The sequence below is a fragment of the Sitophilus oryzae genome, unplaced genomic scaffold (assembly GCF_002938485.1).
Source record: "Sitophilus oryzae breed Bouriz unplaced genomic scaffold, Soryzae_2.0 scaffold_111_pilon_pilon, whole genome shotgun sequence".
In the NCBI taxonomy this organism is placed as follows: domain Eukaryota; kingdom Metazoa; phylum Arthropoda; class Insecta; order Coleoptera; family Curculionidae; genus Sitophilus; species Sitophilus oryzae.
In genome coordinates, this window is record NW_022145749.1 from 8907701 (window position 1) to 8928152 (window position 20452).

The following is a 20452-nucleotide window of genomic DNA, read 5'->3' on the forward strand; positions in this document are numbered from 1 at the left end:
CGGAGCTGTTTTTCGGAACCGGTAATTTCGGTACCATGCCTCTGAGGAACCGGGATTTCCAGTTTTTTTCGGTACTAGCTTATTTTTGTTCAATGATGGTGCAGTTTGTTAAACAGCAAGCAAGGGATGGTTGTCAAAAGTAAAATCGATAAAAAATTGAGGTTTAAATGAAAATAATATCAAATTATTAAGTAGTAATCAGACATGAGAAAATTAACCTGAACACAAACATGATCAAAAATGACTCAAAAAAAAATTCAAAGCACAATGTTTGAATTATTACTACAACCACCTTACAACGTAAGGCACTCATTTTTTGTCAATCCGCCTCTGTGCTGGGACGCAACGCTCGAACCTCGCATGTCGACGCACCGAACTCAACACTCAACTAAAACGCTATGCAATCTATCGATAATCGACAGATTGTAAAAACTGGCAGAAAATATTTGGGAGAGTGCCAACTACTCTTTTCCTTCTACTATGATAAAAGGGTGATAATATATATATCGAAAAATGTGATATTTTACAGCAGTAAAAAATATGACGTTACTCAAAATTAATCTCTATCAAAAGTCTCTCGTCTATCAAAAAATGAAATCTAAATTATATTACCATACGCCTTTATTTTTAACCGTATTTTCATGTTTTTTTAATTCTTTCTAATATTGTATGGAAATTAAAAAAACTATAAGAGGGATTAACCATTTTAGAAAAAGCAAAAAATTTTATAAAGAATGCGTTTTTCTCAAAATGTCAATAATAAAAAAATGGTTTTCCTCTTGTAAAGACTATCCGGGAACATACTGTAGATATACAGGGTGTCCCAGAAATAAGTGCAAGTATTTTAAGGGGTGGTAGATCTCTATAAAGGAAACATATTTTCTTTTTATCGTTTTTCAAATAAGTCCAAAATAACGGAGTTATTTTACTTTGAAAATTTCCAAAAAAAATATTTTTTGCTAAAATTTTGAGAACCACTGGTTCTTTTCAAGATTTTCTTTCTTGTAAATTTAATCTAATACCTATGTTGCCATATTATCAAGAAATTATGTTTTTATCTAAAAACTAAAAAAAATTCTAAAAATTTTTCAAAAAATTTCGAATTTTCAATTTTTTTTTTCGCAAAATAAACCTCATAGGCGTGTTTCTGGTGTTGAACTATACTACCAGTTAAAATACTTATTTCTGGGACACCCTGTATAGTGTATCCATAGTGTATCCAACGACGCTGGACATATTACGACAAACGACAAAAAATTACAGAAAATACGATTTGCCTGTGAATCGAACTGACAGACACAACTGTCACAATCAAGGATCCTCAAGTGGAAAAACTCAGAGGTACTATAGAGATAAGGATAGTTCGATTCCTATCTTCCTGCACTGTCAGTTTTTACGTCAACTGGGGACCGAGTTGAAATTGGCGCTAGAGATTTTAGACAGTGACAGTTATTTTTGCATTTGACGGACGACGCACAGTGCGTTGGAAGATAAATTTAGCGGGACAAAAGCGTTTGGTTAGAAATAAGCCAAAAAATGTGTACTGTAAGAATAAATAGTAGACATTCCAATTGATATAAAAATGCATGAATATTCTTTGTATTTCGATACATTTTTATGAACCAAATTTGGTCGTTTTCTGCTCAGCAAGGCAGAGATCATACGAAAACAAAATATTTACAAGTGCTTATACATTTTATTCCAAAGCCAAATTATGTTGAAGATTGCCAAAGGTATGCACTTTTCTACTGTACGTATATTATTTGTTAAAATCCTTCGTGCCTTTGTTCTGCAGATATCAAACTTTCACTTTTTTTCAAATATCGATATATTGAATGATGTAGATCTTTTGAGTTACCAATAGTTACCAACACAGGTAGTCACAGTCACAGGGAGTTCAAGCTTAACAGGTGAATGCCCAAAAAGTTTCATTTCAATCGGATAGTATAAAAACAAAACAACTCCATCAAAAAGCACTGAGTTTAAAAAATTGTCTTAGATACTTACTATATATGAATTTACAACTACCGAGTGTTAAAATTAAAATTAAAATATCTATCTTAATTAATATTTTTAAAATAAAATATAATTTTTTAAAATAAAATATAGAGGGTGTCACAAGATTACAAAGTAATTAAAAAATAACTGCTAAAGAGTTTTTTGTAAGTATTTCACCTGATATCATAATTTTATGTATTTGGCAATAGTTTACAATACGGTTTTTGTGTGTCATGTACGAATAATATCATAGTTTTATTATCTTGTATTTATTTATTAATAAATTAAGTTGTTAATAAATAAATAAATTTAACCATATCGTTGCTATATATTAGACCATTTGCTACGTTCTTAGATTTTAAGTCCCAAATATTGCTCTTGAGATTTTGTCCCGCTAGAATAACCATCCGCCGCAATGTGGAGCGCTGGTCAGCGCGTGACGTAGCATTCCACGGCGACTAGGACAGCGGCGATTTGACGCGATCGAACAGTCCTTTAGAATATATACAGTCCAAAACATAGACTTAAAATAAAGTCCATAAACTAGCTTATTTGAGTATGAGTAGTGTTTTGAAGGGGTCACTTACAAAACGCAAGAATAATATGATTTTTTTTTCATTTTGAGGGAAATAATATGAACATTTAAAATATTAACACTTTGTTAAGAGTCTGTTACGCTGTACTGTTCGGGTCGCTCTCAGTGCTCGGATAAAGCTGGTGTGTGGCTGAAGGAAATATATATTAAATTTCAGAAATCTGCCTTAGGCTTAGCCCGATCCTGTCGTTGTTAAGCCACACCCAAAATTCTTTTGATTAAGGCTTGAGTAAGGTTTGCAGAGCTTCAGCATTTGCCATAAAATAACGAGCAATTTGTTACAAAACCATAATATAAATTATATATCACTGTCATGACAAAACTTCAATCTATTTCTGTATTGTAACGGAATTTTAAATTATGTCTTTATTTTCGAGAAAATTTAACCCAAACATAAGGAATATTTTGTTGATGTTTGACCATAAACTGCAAGAAAACCACTGCACTGCAAGAAAATCTACAAAATAAAATAATTATTAAACCTAAACGGACGCTGCTTGTCATAAGTATGTATAATAATAATAATTCAAAATTATAATGAAAGAAGCGATAGCCTCTGAAAGAAAAATAAAAGAGTATTGCTCATGCATCTGTAGATGTTAGTAATGTATGGCAACCGCTTCTTTGATTTTAAAGAACAATAGATACAACAAGATAAATAAACATAACATACGTAAAATTTATAAATAATCATACAGAAAGTTTGGGGCTTTTTGGTTTTACCTTATTTTGTAATTGTTATCAGGTAGTAATTGTTAATTTTGAAGTTTAAATATCAAGTTAAAAATGTCATTTTGACAGAACGTCAACGGTTTCTTGTAGACGTCTCTGTTTTAAAAAAGTAGTGTTCTCGAATAGTTGAATTTAAATATTTTAAATAGTTTTTTCTTTATTCTTTGTATTTTTTTTGCTTCCGACGACGGAAAGAGATAACTTTCCGAAACGTTAAGCATTTTTTTTTCTTTGTTAGGCAAATTTGTATTACTGTAAACATAACTTCTGACAAGCAGCGTCCGTTTAGGTTTAACGCAGAAGTGTTTACAAAAAATAATTTTTTATTTTGTAGATTTTCTTGCAGTGCAGTGGCGAAATACCCATAAAGGATTTTTTTGGAAATACGGATATAGTATAGGGGAAAGTAGCCTAAGTCGTACCATTTTGTATAAAAGTTTAGAGAATCACGACATTTTTCAAACTGGCTCGTTTTTATTCATGCTAATATTTAGTTTCAACATTTCCGCACTTTATATATTTTTTTCAGATTTTTAATAAGATGCTTTCATTTAAAAAAATGCTTTTTTTAAAAGCCTTGCAAATGGTACAATTTGGGAAACCGGTTCCCTAAGTCGTACCACTAGGTTTCCTAAATCGTACTTAATGAAATAGCTTTACACCTAATGATATCTTTAAAGTAATTCGAAAAAACAAAATAGTATAATAGGAAACAGATTTATTTCTTATACATATTATATAAAAATATTTATAAAACTCAAAACACAAAAAATAACCACACAAATAATTTAAAGATTATTCTGTATCAGAAAAAAATAATTAACAAGCTTTGAACAAACCATTTGGAATGGTCTAAACACAGTTGTCACAAATGAAGGATATGTGATTTTGAATATTAGCACGTGCCTAAAGATTACACACATCACACTTTATCATATTTTCAAGTTTGCACTCTCCACAAAGGAAATACAACCATTCTTCTTCATTTATTTCTATTACATCCTTATCAGTATCGAAATGACCTAGTCTTTTGTTTTGTTTGCTTGATTGCCTTTCTTGTTGTTGTCCCTTTTCGTCAATCGCAGATTTCTTGACCTCCAACTCGTCTTTAAGGCGTTGTAGTTAACACCTTAGCAATTTGGGCTTGCTTTCCAGCTCGAAGATTTTGGTTAGACTCTTATTGCTGCTTGTATGTCTCTTTCACTCCACTGGCCGTATTTTCGTTTTTAATTTCCAGCATTCATTTTCTTTAAAAAAAATAATAAAAAAAATTATACCTTAAGTTTCCTTGAGTCAATGCCTTCTATTAAAAGATCAGCCTACGGGCGAGATTTATGACGTCACGCTAGTTAGATATAACGGATTAATAAATATGTTGTAGAATACATGGAAAACATAATTATTCCTCAGATTTTTGGTTTGTATTTTAAAAATGATATAGTTTAAATGAAATATACATAATATACAGTTAATAACTACAAACATATATACCTATTTATAGTAATAAATACTTTGGCAAATAAACTATGAACCATACATATGCAGCAAATGTTTTACAATGTACAAATAATGTATAGGTACATAAGATAATGGGTAAAATGTAAATATATTTTAAATTTTGGGGTTTGAAAATCGATCTAATTTAACAAAAAACATTGAATATCTACTAATAGTGATGTATTATTATTTGCATTCACAAAATTTATATGTATATTTTGCAAGTATCAATGTTCGAAAAATTATATTTACAAATAATCGAGCAAATAATACAATATTATCTAAAAAAAGGCGTCAGCGATGGCTATGAAATGAAGATCGCTGGCATTTTATATGTTAAATTATTCTAAAATTTTTGATTTTCTTGGGATTTTTAGGTTCGGGAAAAACGCTGATTAAGTTTTCATTTGGGTTTTCATTATTTTTATTTGGTTTAAAAAAAACGTTTCGGCTAACTATAGCCTTCACAGTGTTGTGTCATATGAGAAAAATAGTGTCGAATATAATCCAAAAATTACATATACAATATAATTCACACCTCATAATGTTTACTGCAATTAATAAACTAATATAAACTTATCAAAAGATGACCACATATTTTTTAAAATTATTATTCTTAACACTAAAATTATCTACATTGACTATGGAGTACGCAGTAAACATTATGTGCGTGGTGTGCATATTTTATATGCAATTTTTGGATTATATTCGACACTATTTTTTTCATATGACACCTAACACTGATGGAAAACTATAATGTTAACCGAACCATTTTTTTTAAACCAAATAAAATAATGAAAAAACCAAATGAAAAATCAATCAACGTTTTTCCTGAACCTAAATTCCAAGAAAATCAAAAATTTAGAATATTTAGAATCAAGGTTCAAGAATATCAAATTTTTCCAAGATTGTAAAATTCTAGTTAATTATTTTATGTGTACAGTTATTTAGGGAATGTCATCGATGTTCATTTCCAAGCCAACTAGACGCCGATTTTTTTCGATGATACGGTATAATTCTTACGTAAAATGTAAATAACATTAGACCAATTAAAACAAAAAATATGAATTTCTTAGTATTTTTAGTAACACCTTTATTCTTAAAACTTAATTTTGTATTATGCAAATATACCAATTTTATTGTTATTTTATTCATATTGTATTCAGCCATCACTTAAATATTTGATATTAATTTGGTATTATAAATAATCAATACTATTCATTAAAAATTACTGAACAAATATATGTTATGCTTAACATACATTATATATTATCAAACAAAAACACATTCTTCTTTTAAACTGTATCAGTCTTGTTTTTACAAAAATCTTTTTAAAATTTGAACTCAAAATAATAATCTTTTTTTCATGATCTCTAATACACATATTCTTTATTTTCCCTAGATCATAATACCTACTTACGTGTTTGAATCTATCGAAGCTGAACCAGCAACACTTGGAGTGGAGATTCCACAATATGAATAAAATAAACATAATTGTCCAGTTTTCATTAATACCATCATGGGAGAATATTATTTTTAAATTTATTAAAGATATTTTCAATAAAATTCTCTTGATTTATAACTCGTACCCACTTTTCTTGCTCTTCCGGACACTTTAGGCTGCCTAGTATAATAACTATCCTTAGTAACCATCCTTTCCACCAGGAACACAACAAAGATGAGGCATAGCACCAATAACACACTCCACTTAAGCTTTATTGATGAATTGTTAGAGTCTTAAAAACACACACAAAAATCACGATAAGTAAAAATGTATGGGCACTTTTAGGTTAAATCACTTGCACAACGTGTAATTTTTAAAATTTCTATTTTTTTGTGCGAAACCGAGAGTGACCATATATCTGGTAGTAGTTTATGTCACTTCAACACCAAAATAATTAGTTTTTTGCACTACAATAATAAATAATACCAAAAATCAATCGACAAAATATGAAACGGAATCTAACCCAATATCTAAGTATGTACAGCTGATGAAGTAAACAAAAGTCCGCCCGTAGGCTGATCTTTTAATAGAAGGCATTGCTTGAGTTTCCTAAATCGTACCGGTACGAATTAGGCAACCATATAGAGGTACGATATAGGCAACTTTACACAAAATAACAAATTAAATTATTTGGCGGTTTTTTTTATAAATAAGGTTATGTTTAATCATGTAAAATTTTAGGCAATATTCTCTAGTTTCAGGAAAAAATACGTATCTTCAGTTAAATTCTCCCAAACCATATAAAATCACTTACCCTAAATCACCAAAAGATTACATCACTTTATTAAAAATTCTTTAATGTCAAATATCTTCTCAAGCACATGAGCCACTTGCTTCAGATTTTCGGCTATACTGGTTGCCTAGTTGTACTTACTAAATATGCCGGAAGATGTCTTATTAATTCAATGGTAAATGAAATATTGACGAGGTACGATTAAAGAGCCGGTACGATTTACGCGACTTTCCCCTAATCCTTTATCTTTAATTTCATTCTTCATTTGTGTAAAAATACCTACATACTTAGCCAGTTTTAAATAAAACGTTAAATGCCGGACGCTTATTTTGCTACTTTTTCGGACTAGTGAAATGGACTCTTAATGGTGCGACACTGTTCAATATGCTCGTTAAGAATATTTGGCGAAAAGTGTATTTAATTTAATAATTAAAATACAGAGGACAACGAATTTACAAGAGCGTATCTATGGAAAAAGGCTAAATTTTAGACAATCGTTGGCTCTTTTTGAAACGGCAAAAACTAGATTAGGTTGTTTTCACGCACCGTTGCCGCGTTATATTTTGTACCACCGCAACGGTTGATGGTAAAGTGGAGTTTCTGCACAAGCAATTTTTTAAATAATCAAACAATAACGTTACTGTACTTTTAGTAACATTGTATAATACCGTATGATCGAAAAAAAGACGGCGTCCGGTTGGCTTGGAAATGACGATCGATGATATTTTCCATATAATTTTACAAATAAAATGACCGCGATTTTTATTTCATAGCCATCGCTGACGCCGTTTTTTCGATCATGCGATTTCGAGAAAAAAAAAATTTTTTGAAAAAGTTTTTGAATTTTTTTTAGTTTTTAGTTAAAAAACATAATTTATATGGCAACATATAGATAGTAGATTAGTATAAGAAAGAAAACCCAGAAAAGATCAGTGGTTCTAAAAATTTAAGCAAAAAATATTTTTTTTGGAAATTTTCAAAGTCAAATAACTTCTATTTTGGACTTATTTGAAAAACGGTAAAGAGAAAATATGTTTCTTTTATCGAAATCTACCAACCCTGAAAATATTTGCACTTATTTAAGACTCATCCTGTATAATGTAGAGTTAGCTCAGTAATTTTTTAGTTTCTACATATCCTCTCAATAAATGTTATTAGTTATAATATAGTTTATTATTATGGGCGTTAAATACGAATATCTATTATTTTTATTAAATCCCGACAAAAACAAACAAATAATTTTTGATAAATATAATACACAAGCTTGTACAATCAAACCTTATTGGTTAGTGTAGGTGAATATATTTTATTTAATAGGAATAAATATTAGCCAAATAAACCATGTATTTGAAACTTTTCCGATGTTTTGTCATATTAAATAATATAAAATATACGTTTCGACAAAAAATAATAATAATTATATCTCACTGGCACATTTTTCATGGTAACTTCCTTAAGGAAAAGCAAAAACATATACATCCAACGATTATTATATTATTATGCTTTTTTATAAAAACTCTCTCCGCATACATACACACATTAAACTAGACCTAAAATGAACAATAATTAATAATTACTAATTATTACTTCCTATGTGGTAAGACTACAAGACCGTAAACGTGAAATATCGCAATAATTCTTATAATTAAGTCAAACATATGCTTTTTCGCATAATTATTGCTCAAGAAATATACGACACCGTTACAGTTTAATTCACAGTAGTACTTATCTATACTCTGTACAATGTGGGTCAAATTCGACGATTTTAAATGAAAACACCCTTTTCTATAAGAGATAGACAAAAACTAATATCGGTGTCTGGAGCTCAATTTTTGTCAAAAACATGATGGTGAAAACCGCATATTGATATCTGTTATCGTTTCGGAGTTGCGGGGTGTTTTTCAAAAATATGCATTTTAAACAAATCGCTGTAACTTTTTTGCTATGGAAAATTTTGTATTTTTATTAAAACATTTCCAAAGCACCTTTTTACGTAGAATTTAATGGTTTAAGTATAATTTTTTTTAAATTAATAATTTAAGAATTATCAACAGAAAATTTGATTTTTTATATGAGACAACCTGTTTATTTTTAATTTATTGAAAATAATTTAAAATTACCTTTCTAAAAATATAACACACTTGATATTTTGCTCGATTCCTCTTCGAGATATAGAGTATATAAAAATTCGCCCGCTTTAAATAAGTATAGGCTTTAAACAACACCGGCTGTAATGCAAAAAAATTCTAGCTGAGAGCATCAATTAAAACAAGATTAAAACGAAAATAATATTTGCTATGAGAGATACAGAATTTTATAACAATTTAAAATATATTTAACCAATATCAACACATTTAAACTATATCTAATAACAATAAAAATAAATAGCAAACCAAGACATGAGATTTTGCTACAGGAGTTCGACATATCAACCGTCTTCTGTTATGGACAGACGGGGCAGTTTTTGAACATTTCTCGCGGAATTCATTAACTCAGTAGGGGTGAAAGATGCCCTCTCATAATTGCTAAGTATTTCTAATTCTTGTCTAGATTATACGGAAGAATAAGGAACCTTTATTCTTCCGCAAATATATCCGTTCTATAGGATTAGATCCATGGGCACTAAGTCAGGCGGCCTCGACGGCTGACGGCTGGACGGCTAACAGCTGGGATCTTGGTTAGCTATTCAATTATTCTTGAAATTGGCTGCAAAAATTTGCTGATAACTTCAGCATGCTGATAACTTCAGAGGCGGTGCGTCGTCTTGCTGGGAAAATATGTTTTCGAGTTCCATTAAGGGTATATCATCAATAAGGGGTCGAAAGCCTACTAGTTAAAAGTGGCGAACTTTTAAAAATTCTGTATTTCGAAGAGGATTATAACAAAATATCAAGTGTGCTATATTTTTGGAAAGGTGATTTTAAATTATTTTCAGTTAATTAAAAATATAGAGGGCGTCCCAAATAAAAAATCAATTTTTCTTAAATTAATTTACTTAATTTTAATTAAATTAATTTTACTTAAACTATTAAATTCTACGTAAAAAGGTGCTTTGGAAATGTTTTCATAGAAATACATAATTTTTCATAGCAAAAAAGTTACAGCGATTTGTTAAAAATGCACACTTCTGAAAAACACCCCGTTACTCCGAAACGGTAACAGATATTGATGTGCGGTTTTCACCATCATGTTGTTGATGAAAATTGAGCTCCAGACACCGATATTAGTTTTCGTCTATTTCCTATAAGAAAGGGTGTTTTCATTTAAAAGCGTCGAATTTGACCCACCCTGTACAATATCAGTGGACAGTAACATGTTTTACAGTCCAGGCTTTACAGTCAACTTTAGTCGTCAAAAGCAGTTTACAACATGCCTTAAGCTTCATTCAAAACCTCCAAATTAGTGGAATAAATTAGTGGTTTCAATTAGCGTAGAACCTTGTTCATCTAATTTCAATGTAAGCATTTAGAACGTCAAAATAAATGGTAGTAATTTTCAATTAGGAGAAAAAGTTAATAAACTTTTAACGTTTGCCACTAATTATACTTCAAAATTTGCGAATAATGTCATTTTAGCCTTTGATTGTCATCCGCCAAAAGAAATTCAGGTTAGAAATGAAAAGTTAATTTTTTATAAGCTAATTATTAGGATTTCTCTATATGAATACAACTGACTACCGCAAGCTCTGTTGCCAGGATATTATATTAATTTTTTTTTCATTTAGCTTCATTCAGAACCTATCACAATTAGTGGAATAAATGAGTGGTTTCAGTTATATTTTATACTTTTTAGTTTACGATCATTCACAATGTTTAAAAAACACAATTAAAATTAATAGAATATCCTAGCAACAGCTTATATTATTCAGTTGTATCCACAGAGAAAGTCTAATATTTAGCTTATAAAACAATCCACTTTTGATTTCTAACCACAATTTCTCTTGACGGAAGATAATCAAAGGCCAAAATGGCATTTCTCATAAATTTTGAAGTATTATTAGTGGAAAAGTTAAAAGTTTGATAACTTTTTCTACTAATTGAAAATATCTACCACTAATTTTGACTAGATGCTTACATTGAAATTAAAGGAACAAACTTCTACGCTAATTGAAACCACTAATTTATTCCACTAATTGCGAGGTTCTGAATGAAGCTTTAGACATTGTGTGTGAAACCACTAATTTATTCCAATAATTTCGTGGTTCTGAATAAAGCTTTTTTCTGCTAATTGAAAATTACTACCGCCAATTTTGACGTTTTGAATGCTTACATTGAAATTAGAGGAACAAACTTCCACGCTTATTGAGACCACTAATTTATTCCAATAATTTCGAGGTTCTGAATGAAGCTTTGTAGCTTCAGTAGATACCGATCATTATTCCTAAAATCCCTTAACTCAGTATAAGCCAACTATTTTTGCGGCGAAGCTTCCATTGATGCGAGTGATATATAGTCGCATTCCTTCAAAATATTTTAATATGTTTTTATTTAAAAAAGTCACTGAGATCTCCTATAATAAATTAAAATCCTCAGTAAATTTATTCAAATAATTAAATTCAATTTCAATTATTTAATGTGTGTATTGGTCGATAATTTCTCTTGACGGAAGATAATCAATGATCAATTTTGACGTATAATTAGTGGAAAAGTTAAAAGTTTGATAACTTTTTCTACTAATTGAAAATGACTACTAATTTTGACGTTCTGAATGATTACATTCAAATTAGAGGAACAAAGTTCTACGCTAATTGAAACCACTAATTTATTCCACTGATTTCGAGGTCTGAATGAAGCTTAAAGCTTCATTCAGAACGTCAAAATTAGTGACAGGAATTTTCAATTAGTGGATAAAGTTACTGAACTTTTTACTTTTCCGCTAATTATATTTCAAAATTTGCGAGGAATGTCATTTGGTCTTTGATTATCATCCGTCAAGAGAAAATGTGGTTAGAAATCAAAAGTTCATTGTTTTATAAGCTAATTATTAGACTTTCTCTATGGATACAACTGACTACCGCAAGCTGTTGCTAGGATATTCTATTAATTTTATTTTTTTTAGACATTGAGAATGATATCGTAAGCTAAAAAATATAAAGCATAATTGAAACCACTGTTCCACTAATTTCGAAACTCTGAATGAAGCTTTTTTTCTACTAAATGAAAATTTCTACCACTAATTTTGATGTTTTGAATGCTTACATTGAAATTAGAGGAACAAGCTTCTACGCTGTGTCAAATGTAATTTATTGTGCCTGCTACACAAACGTTATAGTACCTATGCTTAGTGTGGCCCAAGTGTATTTTTGTAATTTAAAACGGGTTCGAATGAGACAAAGATAACGTTTAGAACATTTTGACATTGACCAAATTATAGGATGACAACTTAAGGTCCTGGTTTTGCATTGTTACCTGTTCAGTTTTAATTTAAAAATAGATGCAGTATTTCTTAAATTACTTAAAATCGGCTCGTCCAAAATTGATCAAATTTGGCATGTGTATTCAGTATAAGCAGACTTTTAAAAAACCTGTTTACGACTTCACTGTAAAATCAATACGGGCGACAATAGTGTTGTAAATGGAAATGGAAATATTGGAAATTTCCAAAAGTGTCTCGGAAATATTGGAAATATTGGGAATATTGGAAATAATTTTAAAAATACTTAAATCTTGTCATTAACGATTCAAACCCGATGTTTATTAATATATCTTTCATATTTTGTAACCCTATAAACATTAAACTTACTATAGAACAGTTTTACAAACATATAATATGGTGAATATATCGAGTTTGAGGATTCACCAACTTATTTGCAACCTCGCATTTTTACAGGGAAGTCCCGAGCTCGTCTCAGCTTACAAGGAGTTGCATTTAGTCAAGAAGCAACACAAATGATTGATAAAAATGTTAAGCAGTGGATATTAGATGACGAAGTATTTTGGGCTCAAATTTCCAACGTAATTAACATTTTTGAATCTATTGGCAAATGGTTAAAAATTGTAGAAGAAGATTATTGCACTATTCATTTTGCTGTAAAAGCATTTTGTGATATTAGAAGGGTAATTCAGAATAATCTTGCATTATCCTCACTTGACGACAAAGAAAAATCCGAATTGTTGGAGTTTGTTGACAAAAGAGAAAAATTTGCTATTAAACCCATTCATTATGCTGCAGAATTACTAAATCCAAAATCACAAGGTTCTGAACTTGATTAAAACCCAAATTCTTTCTGCCACAGAATGCTTAATATATCAAAAAATAAACTCAATATAAAGGAGCAAGAAATAATAGATGAAATAGCAGATTACCGTTGTAGAAGTGGCAAGTTATTTGGAAATAACTTCATATGGAAAAGTAGTTTTGATAACCCAGTCTCCTTGTAGAAAGGACTGTGTTCTTCATCTTCATTATCACAAGTAGCTTCACGAATGTTGATGATGCCAGCATCTTCGGCTGCCACGGAACGCAGTTTTAGCGTTTATAGTCATATTCATTCAAAAAAGAGAAACAGGCTTACTAATGATAGAGCCGCTAAGCTACTCTATGTATCCCACAATGAAAACTTGCTGAAAAAAAATAGGAAACGGTAATAGATCAATTTTTATTTCCGATACTATTGAAGATTTTGAGGAAGTAGACAGGCAAGAAGATGTTATTGAGTGTGATGCTGATGACAGCGATAAAGATATGCCTCTTGCTCGACTAGTGTGTCAAAAATATTTTTTTTTTGTACAAATTTAACCTTAATTTATTTTTTAAATTGAAGAATAACTCTTTATTTGTGTTTATGTATAAGCATTTTGTGTTTTGCGATGTTTCGTTATAATTTTTATAAATAAATATTTCAGTTTTTCTTATTTTTTAAAATATTTCATATATTTCCAATATTTCCATATATTTCCAATGTTTCAGGAAATATATTTCTGGAAATTTTACATCACTAGGCGACAATAATTGGACAGTTCAAAATTTGCATGGGATTTCCTATGTTTCCAACGCCGATGCCACCACCCGGTATGCCTACTATTTCAATCATTGTTGATCGCTCTGTAATATCTCGACAGTACCAACCGCTTTTGAGTAGTCTACACACACAGTTAATATTAATCATTAAATCTATACAGTTACGTGAACACCTCAGACAGAAAACTCTCCATTTGTTTTCGTAATATCGTTCAATTCGATCTAAAACGGGTTCAGCAGTTTGAAAAAGTGCGCCAGCTCGCGCTAATACACAATATTCGGTCCGTTTGGAAAAGTAAATTTTGTGGAAAAATTAACTGCAACTCATCAGTACAAACGTGGCCCTCGGTTAATGCGACCGCCGCAACATAATAGCCCCATTTCCCGTAGAGTTTTCCAAAAGAAAAACAAGAGTTTGGCAAAATTTCTATCGCTTTTGTGTCAAAGTGCCGCGTGTGTGCAATATTGTGGAGGACTTGACCTGATTTCTATATGTCCGTCGGTTTTAGTGAGAGTTTTCTTTTTAATTACGGTTATAAAACAATTGATTTTATTTTATCTACGTCACGTATGTATTATGAAAATATACCGTACGGTCAGATGGAAATGACGTCACAGTTTGCGTAGAAACGTTTTTCTTCGAGTTTTACAATGTCTATAGAAAAAATTACGAGAGTTTTCCTATATATTGATATACAGTATGTCCCCGGTATACAGTATGTCCCCGCGACCGTTGCCGCGACCCAAAGCTTTTGAAAATTTCGGAGCGGTTCGGCTTTTTCCGGAATTATATCGTCAAATATTGTTTATTCAAATTTATTTTTATGTTCTTTTAATTTTATAAATAAAATACAGTGTGTTGCATACAAGAAACTTTATTTTATATAAGGAGGCATGTATAAAATACCTATGAAACATCGCAAAACCGACATTATACCACGATCCACGATGGTTTTACAGTTTACAGTTCACAGCACAGCTTCTTAAGTTTTTAATGCCACTTTTTCACAATTATCACGGGTTTGAGTAAATAAAACTTAAATTAAACTCACAAGATAGCAATAATTACTTTCAAAATGGACGCTTTAAACACTTTTCGGAATTTTTCCAATGAGAGCGGTTTAGATTTTGAAAGATTTTATAAGTTTTGAAGATTTTGACTTTGACAAGAGATATGGACAAGTGAAAACTATTTCCGTTTTTGTTTGCGGTTGTTCTTAGCAACCGCTATAGCAGCGCCAGATCGCGTACAAAAAGGTAGCGACCCAAAATTTTGACGGGCATTCCAATCTAAATTTATTTCCTTTATCTATGATATCACGTTAATCAAAATTAATAATAACCATCTATCAAAGAATGAAATCGAAATTATATTTCCATAGAAACGCTTTTTGGTTTTTGGGACCATATTTTCGTGTTTTTTTTTTTCAATTTTCTCTAAAACGGTATAGAAATTTGAATTTTGAAAAGTATAAACGGGATTAACCATTTTAGAACAAGCAAAAATCTTTATGAAGAATGCATTTTTCTTAAAATGTTAATAATAAAAAAGTTTTTCCTCTTGTAAACACAATCCGGAATCATACTGATGGTAGTATAATTATCCTCATTAAAAAATATGAAAAAAGTTTCACACACGTAACACGGGCCCGTAAATGCATAGTTTTCAAAAGATACAGGATGCTAAAACTTTTAAAAATATTTTTTTATTGTAATTATACCGTATGATCGAAAAAAAACGGCGTCAGCGATGGCTATGAAATGAAGATCGCTGTCATTTTATATGTAAATTTATATGGGAAATGTCATCGATCGTCATTTCCCAGCCAACTGGACGCCGTTTTTTTTTTCGATCATACGGTATTAAATACCAGTACATATTTTTTTTTAATTTGCTGTAAATAGCACCGAATATCAGTGTTAAAAATTTGAATAATTTTTAATAATAAATTAGGTTAAATAAATAATTTATTAATTATGATAAATTTATAATTAAACGCCGGCCTACACAATTTTGCTAAAAAGATAAAAAATCAGGGGCGCACGTGTTTTTTTTAGAAACATATTTTAGTTAAAACCCATATGCACGTCCCTGGTGAAAGTGGTAAACCTGTCGACACTTTTTTAGCATTAGAATTATGTAACACTTACAGTAAACTTTTGCCCTCAAAATGTCATTCAAATCGCTAAAAGCACTTGGAAGAAAATTATAATAAATCGAAAAAAATTAAAGACTTTAACCCCCTGTAGCTACGAAACAAAGCAGAATCGGACCTACCGGGTGCGTCTCAAAAGTGGCTCACCCCCTATAACTTTTTTATTTTTTCGGATAAAACAACGATATTTGGTATGTTAGTACATGACATAAGAGAACAACGGTATACGGTCGAGTCGGCCTACAAACACGTAATCGTTTACGTACGCATGCGCATTTCTTGTATTTTTTATTTTTTATACACGTAAAAGATTCTTTCGTCTACGTATACGTGCCAGCAGCGGCCGACTCGACCGTATACCGTTGTTCTCTATAAATTGGGATTGATTGACGTATTTAATTGTTATCGGTCACTTCCGGTTTCACCGGAAATGACTACAAGTTTTGATTTTTAAATGGCACCCTCGGTATTTTTTACTTTATTCGATAGAAAACACTCTGAATCGAATGACATATCATATGTCAACTTTTGACATTTTGGCATACTGTTTATTTGAAATTGTAACATGCGGTTCATAACGACAATTTGACTCAAAATACCAAGTGTGTGGTATCAAATTATTCGTAAAAAAATGCTTTTTTCAAATATGCTAATGAACCACCCTCGTTCCATTTGAAAAATTTGAGATATGATTAAAAATACGATTTGGGCATCTTTTAACCGGCCAAAATAAGACACTAAAAACATTAGACGACCAAATCTATTTTTCCAAGGCTCCTTGATTAAAAATTAGTGTTTTTAACACAGCTATGGCACTCTAGATTGAAATTTAAAATAGAATTTGTTTTTGAGTTACTATGTCAAAAATTGACATATGATATGTCATTCGATTCAGAGTGTCATTTTCTATCAAATAAAGTAAAAAAATACCGAGGGTGCCATTTAAAAATCAAAAGTTGTAGTAATTTCCGGTAAAACCGGAAATGACCGAAAACAATTGAATACATCAATCAATCCCAATTTATGTCATATACTAATAACATACCAAACCTCGTTGTTTTATCTGAAAAAAATAAAAAAGTTATAGGGGTGAGCCACTTTTAAGACGCACCCGGTATGTTGATACGAAAAATAAATCTTATTTTTACGTGAAGAATCTCCCCACGAGAGATGGCACATGTTTTTTGAAAAACCCTGTATAAAAAATGTGTAGAATTGATACAAAAATTTGCCAAATATGTCAAATAGGTAGTTCTAAACTATTATAATATTATTTATGAATAAAGAATGCTCAATAATAAGCAGAATTTTAGGAAAATTTCAACTATAGACAATAATAGACATACATAATCAAGGGACATAGTAACGTTCAACCTCAAATTATATTTCTGCGCCTAGTGTGACGTCTTTTTTATTAAGCCACGCTGTATTTTAATGCAGTACGCCTCAAATTAAGTTACAAATGACGGAAATGACTTCGTTAAAGAGAAAAAGGGAATACAAAAAAGACAGTTTATATGTCAACGACCTATATACACTAACATTCGATGAAAATGAAACCGTGGAAAGCTTAGATGAAAGTGTAAGTATAATAACATATTTTAAAACAAAAATTATACCCTCATCTTGGGCGTTTAGCTGAATTTCTTCAATTTTAAAATCATGGCGCAAATTTCTTTAACCCTCCGCGCCATCTGAATTTGAATAACGTAACTCTTAATGGAATGAACAGGTGATAGGAAATTTTCCAGGTGTTTACAAAGATCTCTTTTTCTCTCTAGCACAAAACGACAATATATCGCTCTTTGTCCGACAGACACCACACAAATGGAAAAAAAACTCTGAAAATAAAACAAAACAAAGCAAACATGTGCCAAAACAAATGCACACCTGACGAAATTGCTTCGTCCCGGTGAAAATCAAATGCGACTCGATTTCCTGCCTTCAGTTTAAACGTCCACACAATAATTATCCGTCGCACTAGGCTGTGATTCCGATTGTGTTTAGTTGTTTACGAGAAAGTGCGGTTAAGTGATTTGTTTGGAAAATGTTCGATAACTTTTTATCAGCGCTCAAAAACCGGACGAATAATTTCTCTGATACAGTAAAATCAACTTCACGAAGAATATCTTATAATTTGAATTCGATAAAGAATAGTTTTTCGCACAGGACTAAAACGACTTATTACACGATAGCCCGCAAAGATGATACGGATTATTTTGAGAGTGATTACTTGAGCCCTAGGGCTTATTCCATGACGACTTTTAGTATGGACTATAATTCGGTTAATGAGAATATGGAGTGGTTTCCATATGTGCCTCCTTCGTATGATGAACATAATGTTATTGACCGGTTTATTAGAGTTATAACTATTAATGATGATAGTGGACTTGATGTAAGAATAATTTATATATTTAAATGTTGAAAAGAATGTGTACTACATTCTCAGTAATTACACATTTAAAATTGAGAATGAATATTAGGTTTAAATGTTGACTTTCTCATGGTGATACATGTTGAATAACTAATTACTTCTACAAATACAGGATGTTCTTTATTCCTTAATGATATGCTAATATTTAAGAGAGTGATATTTAGACCCATTCTAAGAAAATCACTTCATATATGTCTTTAAATAAATAAAATTGTTTGTACCTCAAAAAAGACATTTTTATACATAGATGTGTATCAAATTTCATCATAATACCATCAGAGTAGATTTCCAACTTGAGCACCGGTGATTTTGGGACAATTATTTTTAAGCTTTTAAATAATTGAAACAAAACATTAAATATTAGAAATTAAAATATATTATGTGTGTAGTACACACTTTTTTAATTTTTAAACATAAAACATAATATTAGGTCCCGGCCAAGGCAAAACTTTCGCCGGGACAAACTTTCTGATTCCTGGTTAATCCCTGCCAAACCGGGACGGTTGGGAACCCTACATCAGAGTTATGGAAAACGGTTTTTATTTTAAATTTTACCACCCTGTATCTCAAAACTTAAGATGTTTAGAACATACCTACATTCATAAAAAGTTTTTCTACCCCCTTAAATATTAGCATGTCATTAATGAACGCCCTGTATATCTAGTAATATAGGGTTACTTTTTTTTCAGAGAAGAACAGATCGGGAGGAAATTCGAAGAAGACTGGCTATGGGAGCTGAGGATGACTACTATACAGATAGACCAGGAAGAAAGCCTAGTTTACAAGCACGATTACAAAGTGGTAATTATGCCTTTACATTTACTTATACTTACCTTAATTAGCTTTAAGTGTAATAGAGATTGTTCTATTGAACAAAAGTTTTGATCAACAAGAGCACTATGAAAAAGTTAATATAATAGTGCCCATAGGCCCCAACCATGGGCATGGGCAAAAAAACTCCCTCTCTATTTCACTCCAACCTTTTTTTAAAATGATGGGTTACAATGGTAGTACACTTTTAAAAGTAGGCTGTATGATCGAAAAAAAACGGCGTCCTGTTGGCTTGGAAATGATGATCGATGACATTTCCCATATAATTTTACATATAAAATGACAGCAATCTTTATTTCATAGTTACGTTGCTGACGCCGTTTTTTCGATCGTTTGGTATTTTCATGAGGTATAGGATGATTCAAAATATACCCGTATGATCGATCGAAAAAAAACGGCGTCCAGTTGGCTTTGAAATGAACATCTATGACATTCTTCTCAGTTTTTTAAAATACACTCCAGTATAAAAAATTATGACAGGAATTTTGGGATCATAATTTTAAGTCATATCCATTGCATGAAAAAATATACAACATACCATCTACATAATTATATAAAATGCTAATGTTTATCTGTGTCGTCTCTACTGAAGTAACGACTTGCTCTAGAAAGTTGCTTTTTACTAAAAGATAGCTAATTGGCTCTTCTAAAAACTGTCGTCGCTGGATTTTTGTTTTTCATTTAATTAAAAAAATAAAAATAAAAAGAATTTTCTCCTGATGTCGATGTCGTGGCGGATGCGCGCCATGCTTTAACTAGTCTACATATAAAATGCTAATGTTTATCTGTGTCGTCTCTGCTGAAGTAACGACTTGCTCTTAGAAAGTTGCTTTTTTACTAAAAGATAGCTAATTGGCTCTTCAAAAACTGTCGTCGCAGGATTTTTGTTTTTATTTAATTAAAAATAAATAAAATGTATTTTTTCCTGATGATGAGGCTTCATCTAGTAGAAAATATACTTCAATCACCCTGTAATACACTTGAATCACCCTGTATACCCATCAAAATATTT

At 30.8% G+C, this 20452-nt stretch overlaps 1 protein-coding gene across 1 annotated transcript in view; it reads left to right on the forward strand.

The window, feature by feature from the left end:
* Positions 1-20452, forward strand: part of LOC115885376 — a 111014-nt gene that overhangs the window by 78912 nt on the left and 11650 nt on the right. Inside the window, exon 10 of the mRNA XM_030904277.1 lies at positions 19299-19410. Coding sequence (XP_030760137.1) covers positions 19299-19410 — 112 coding nt within the window. The remainder of the gene's footprint in view (positions 1-19298; positions 19411-20452) is intronic.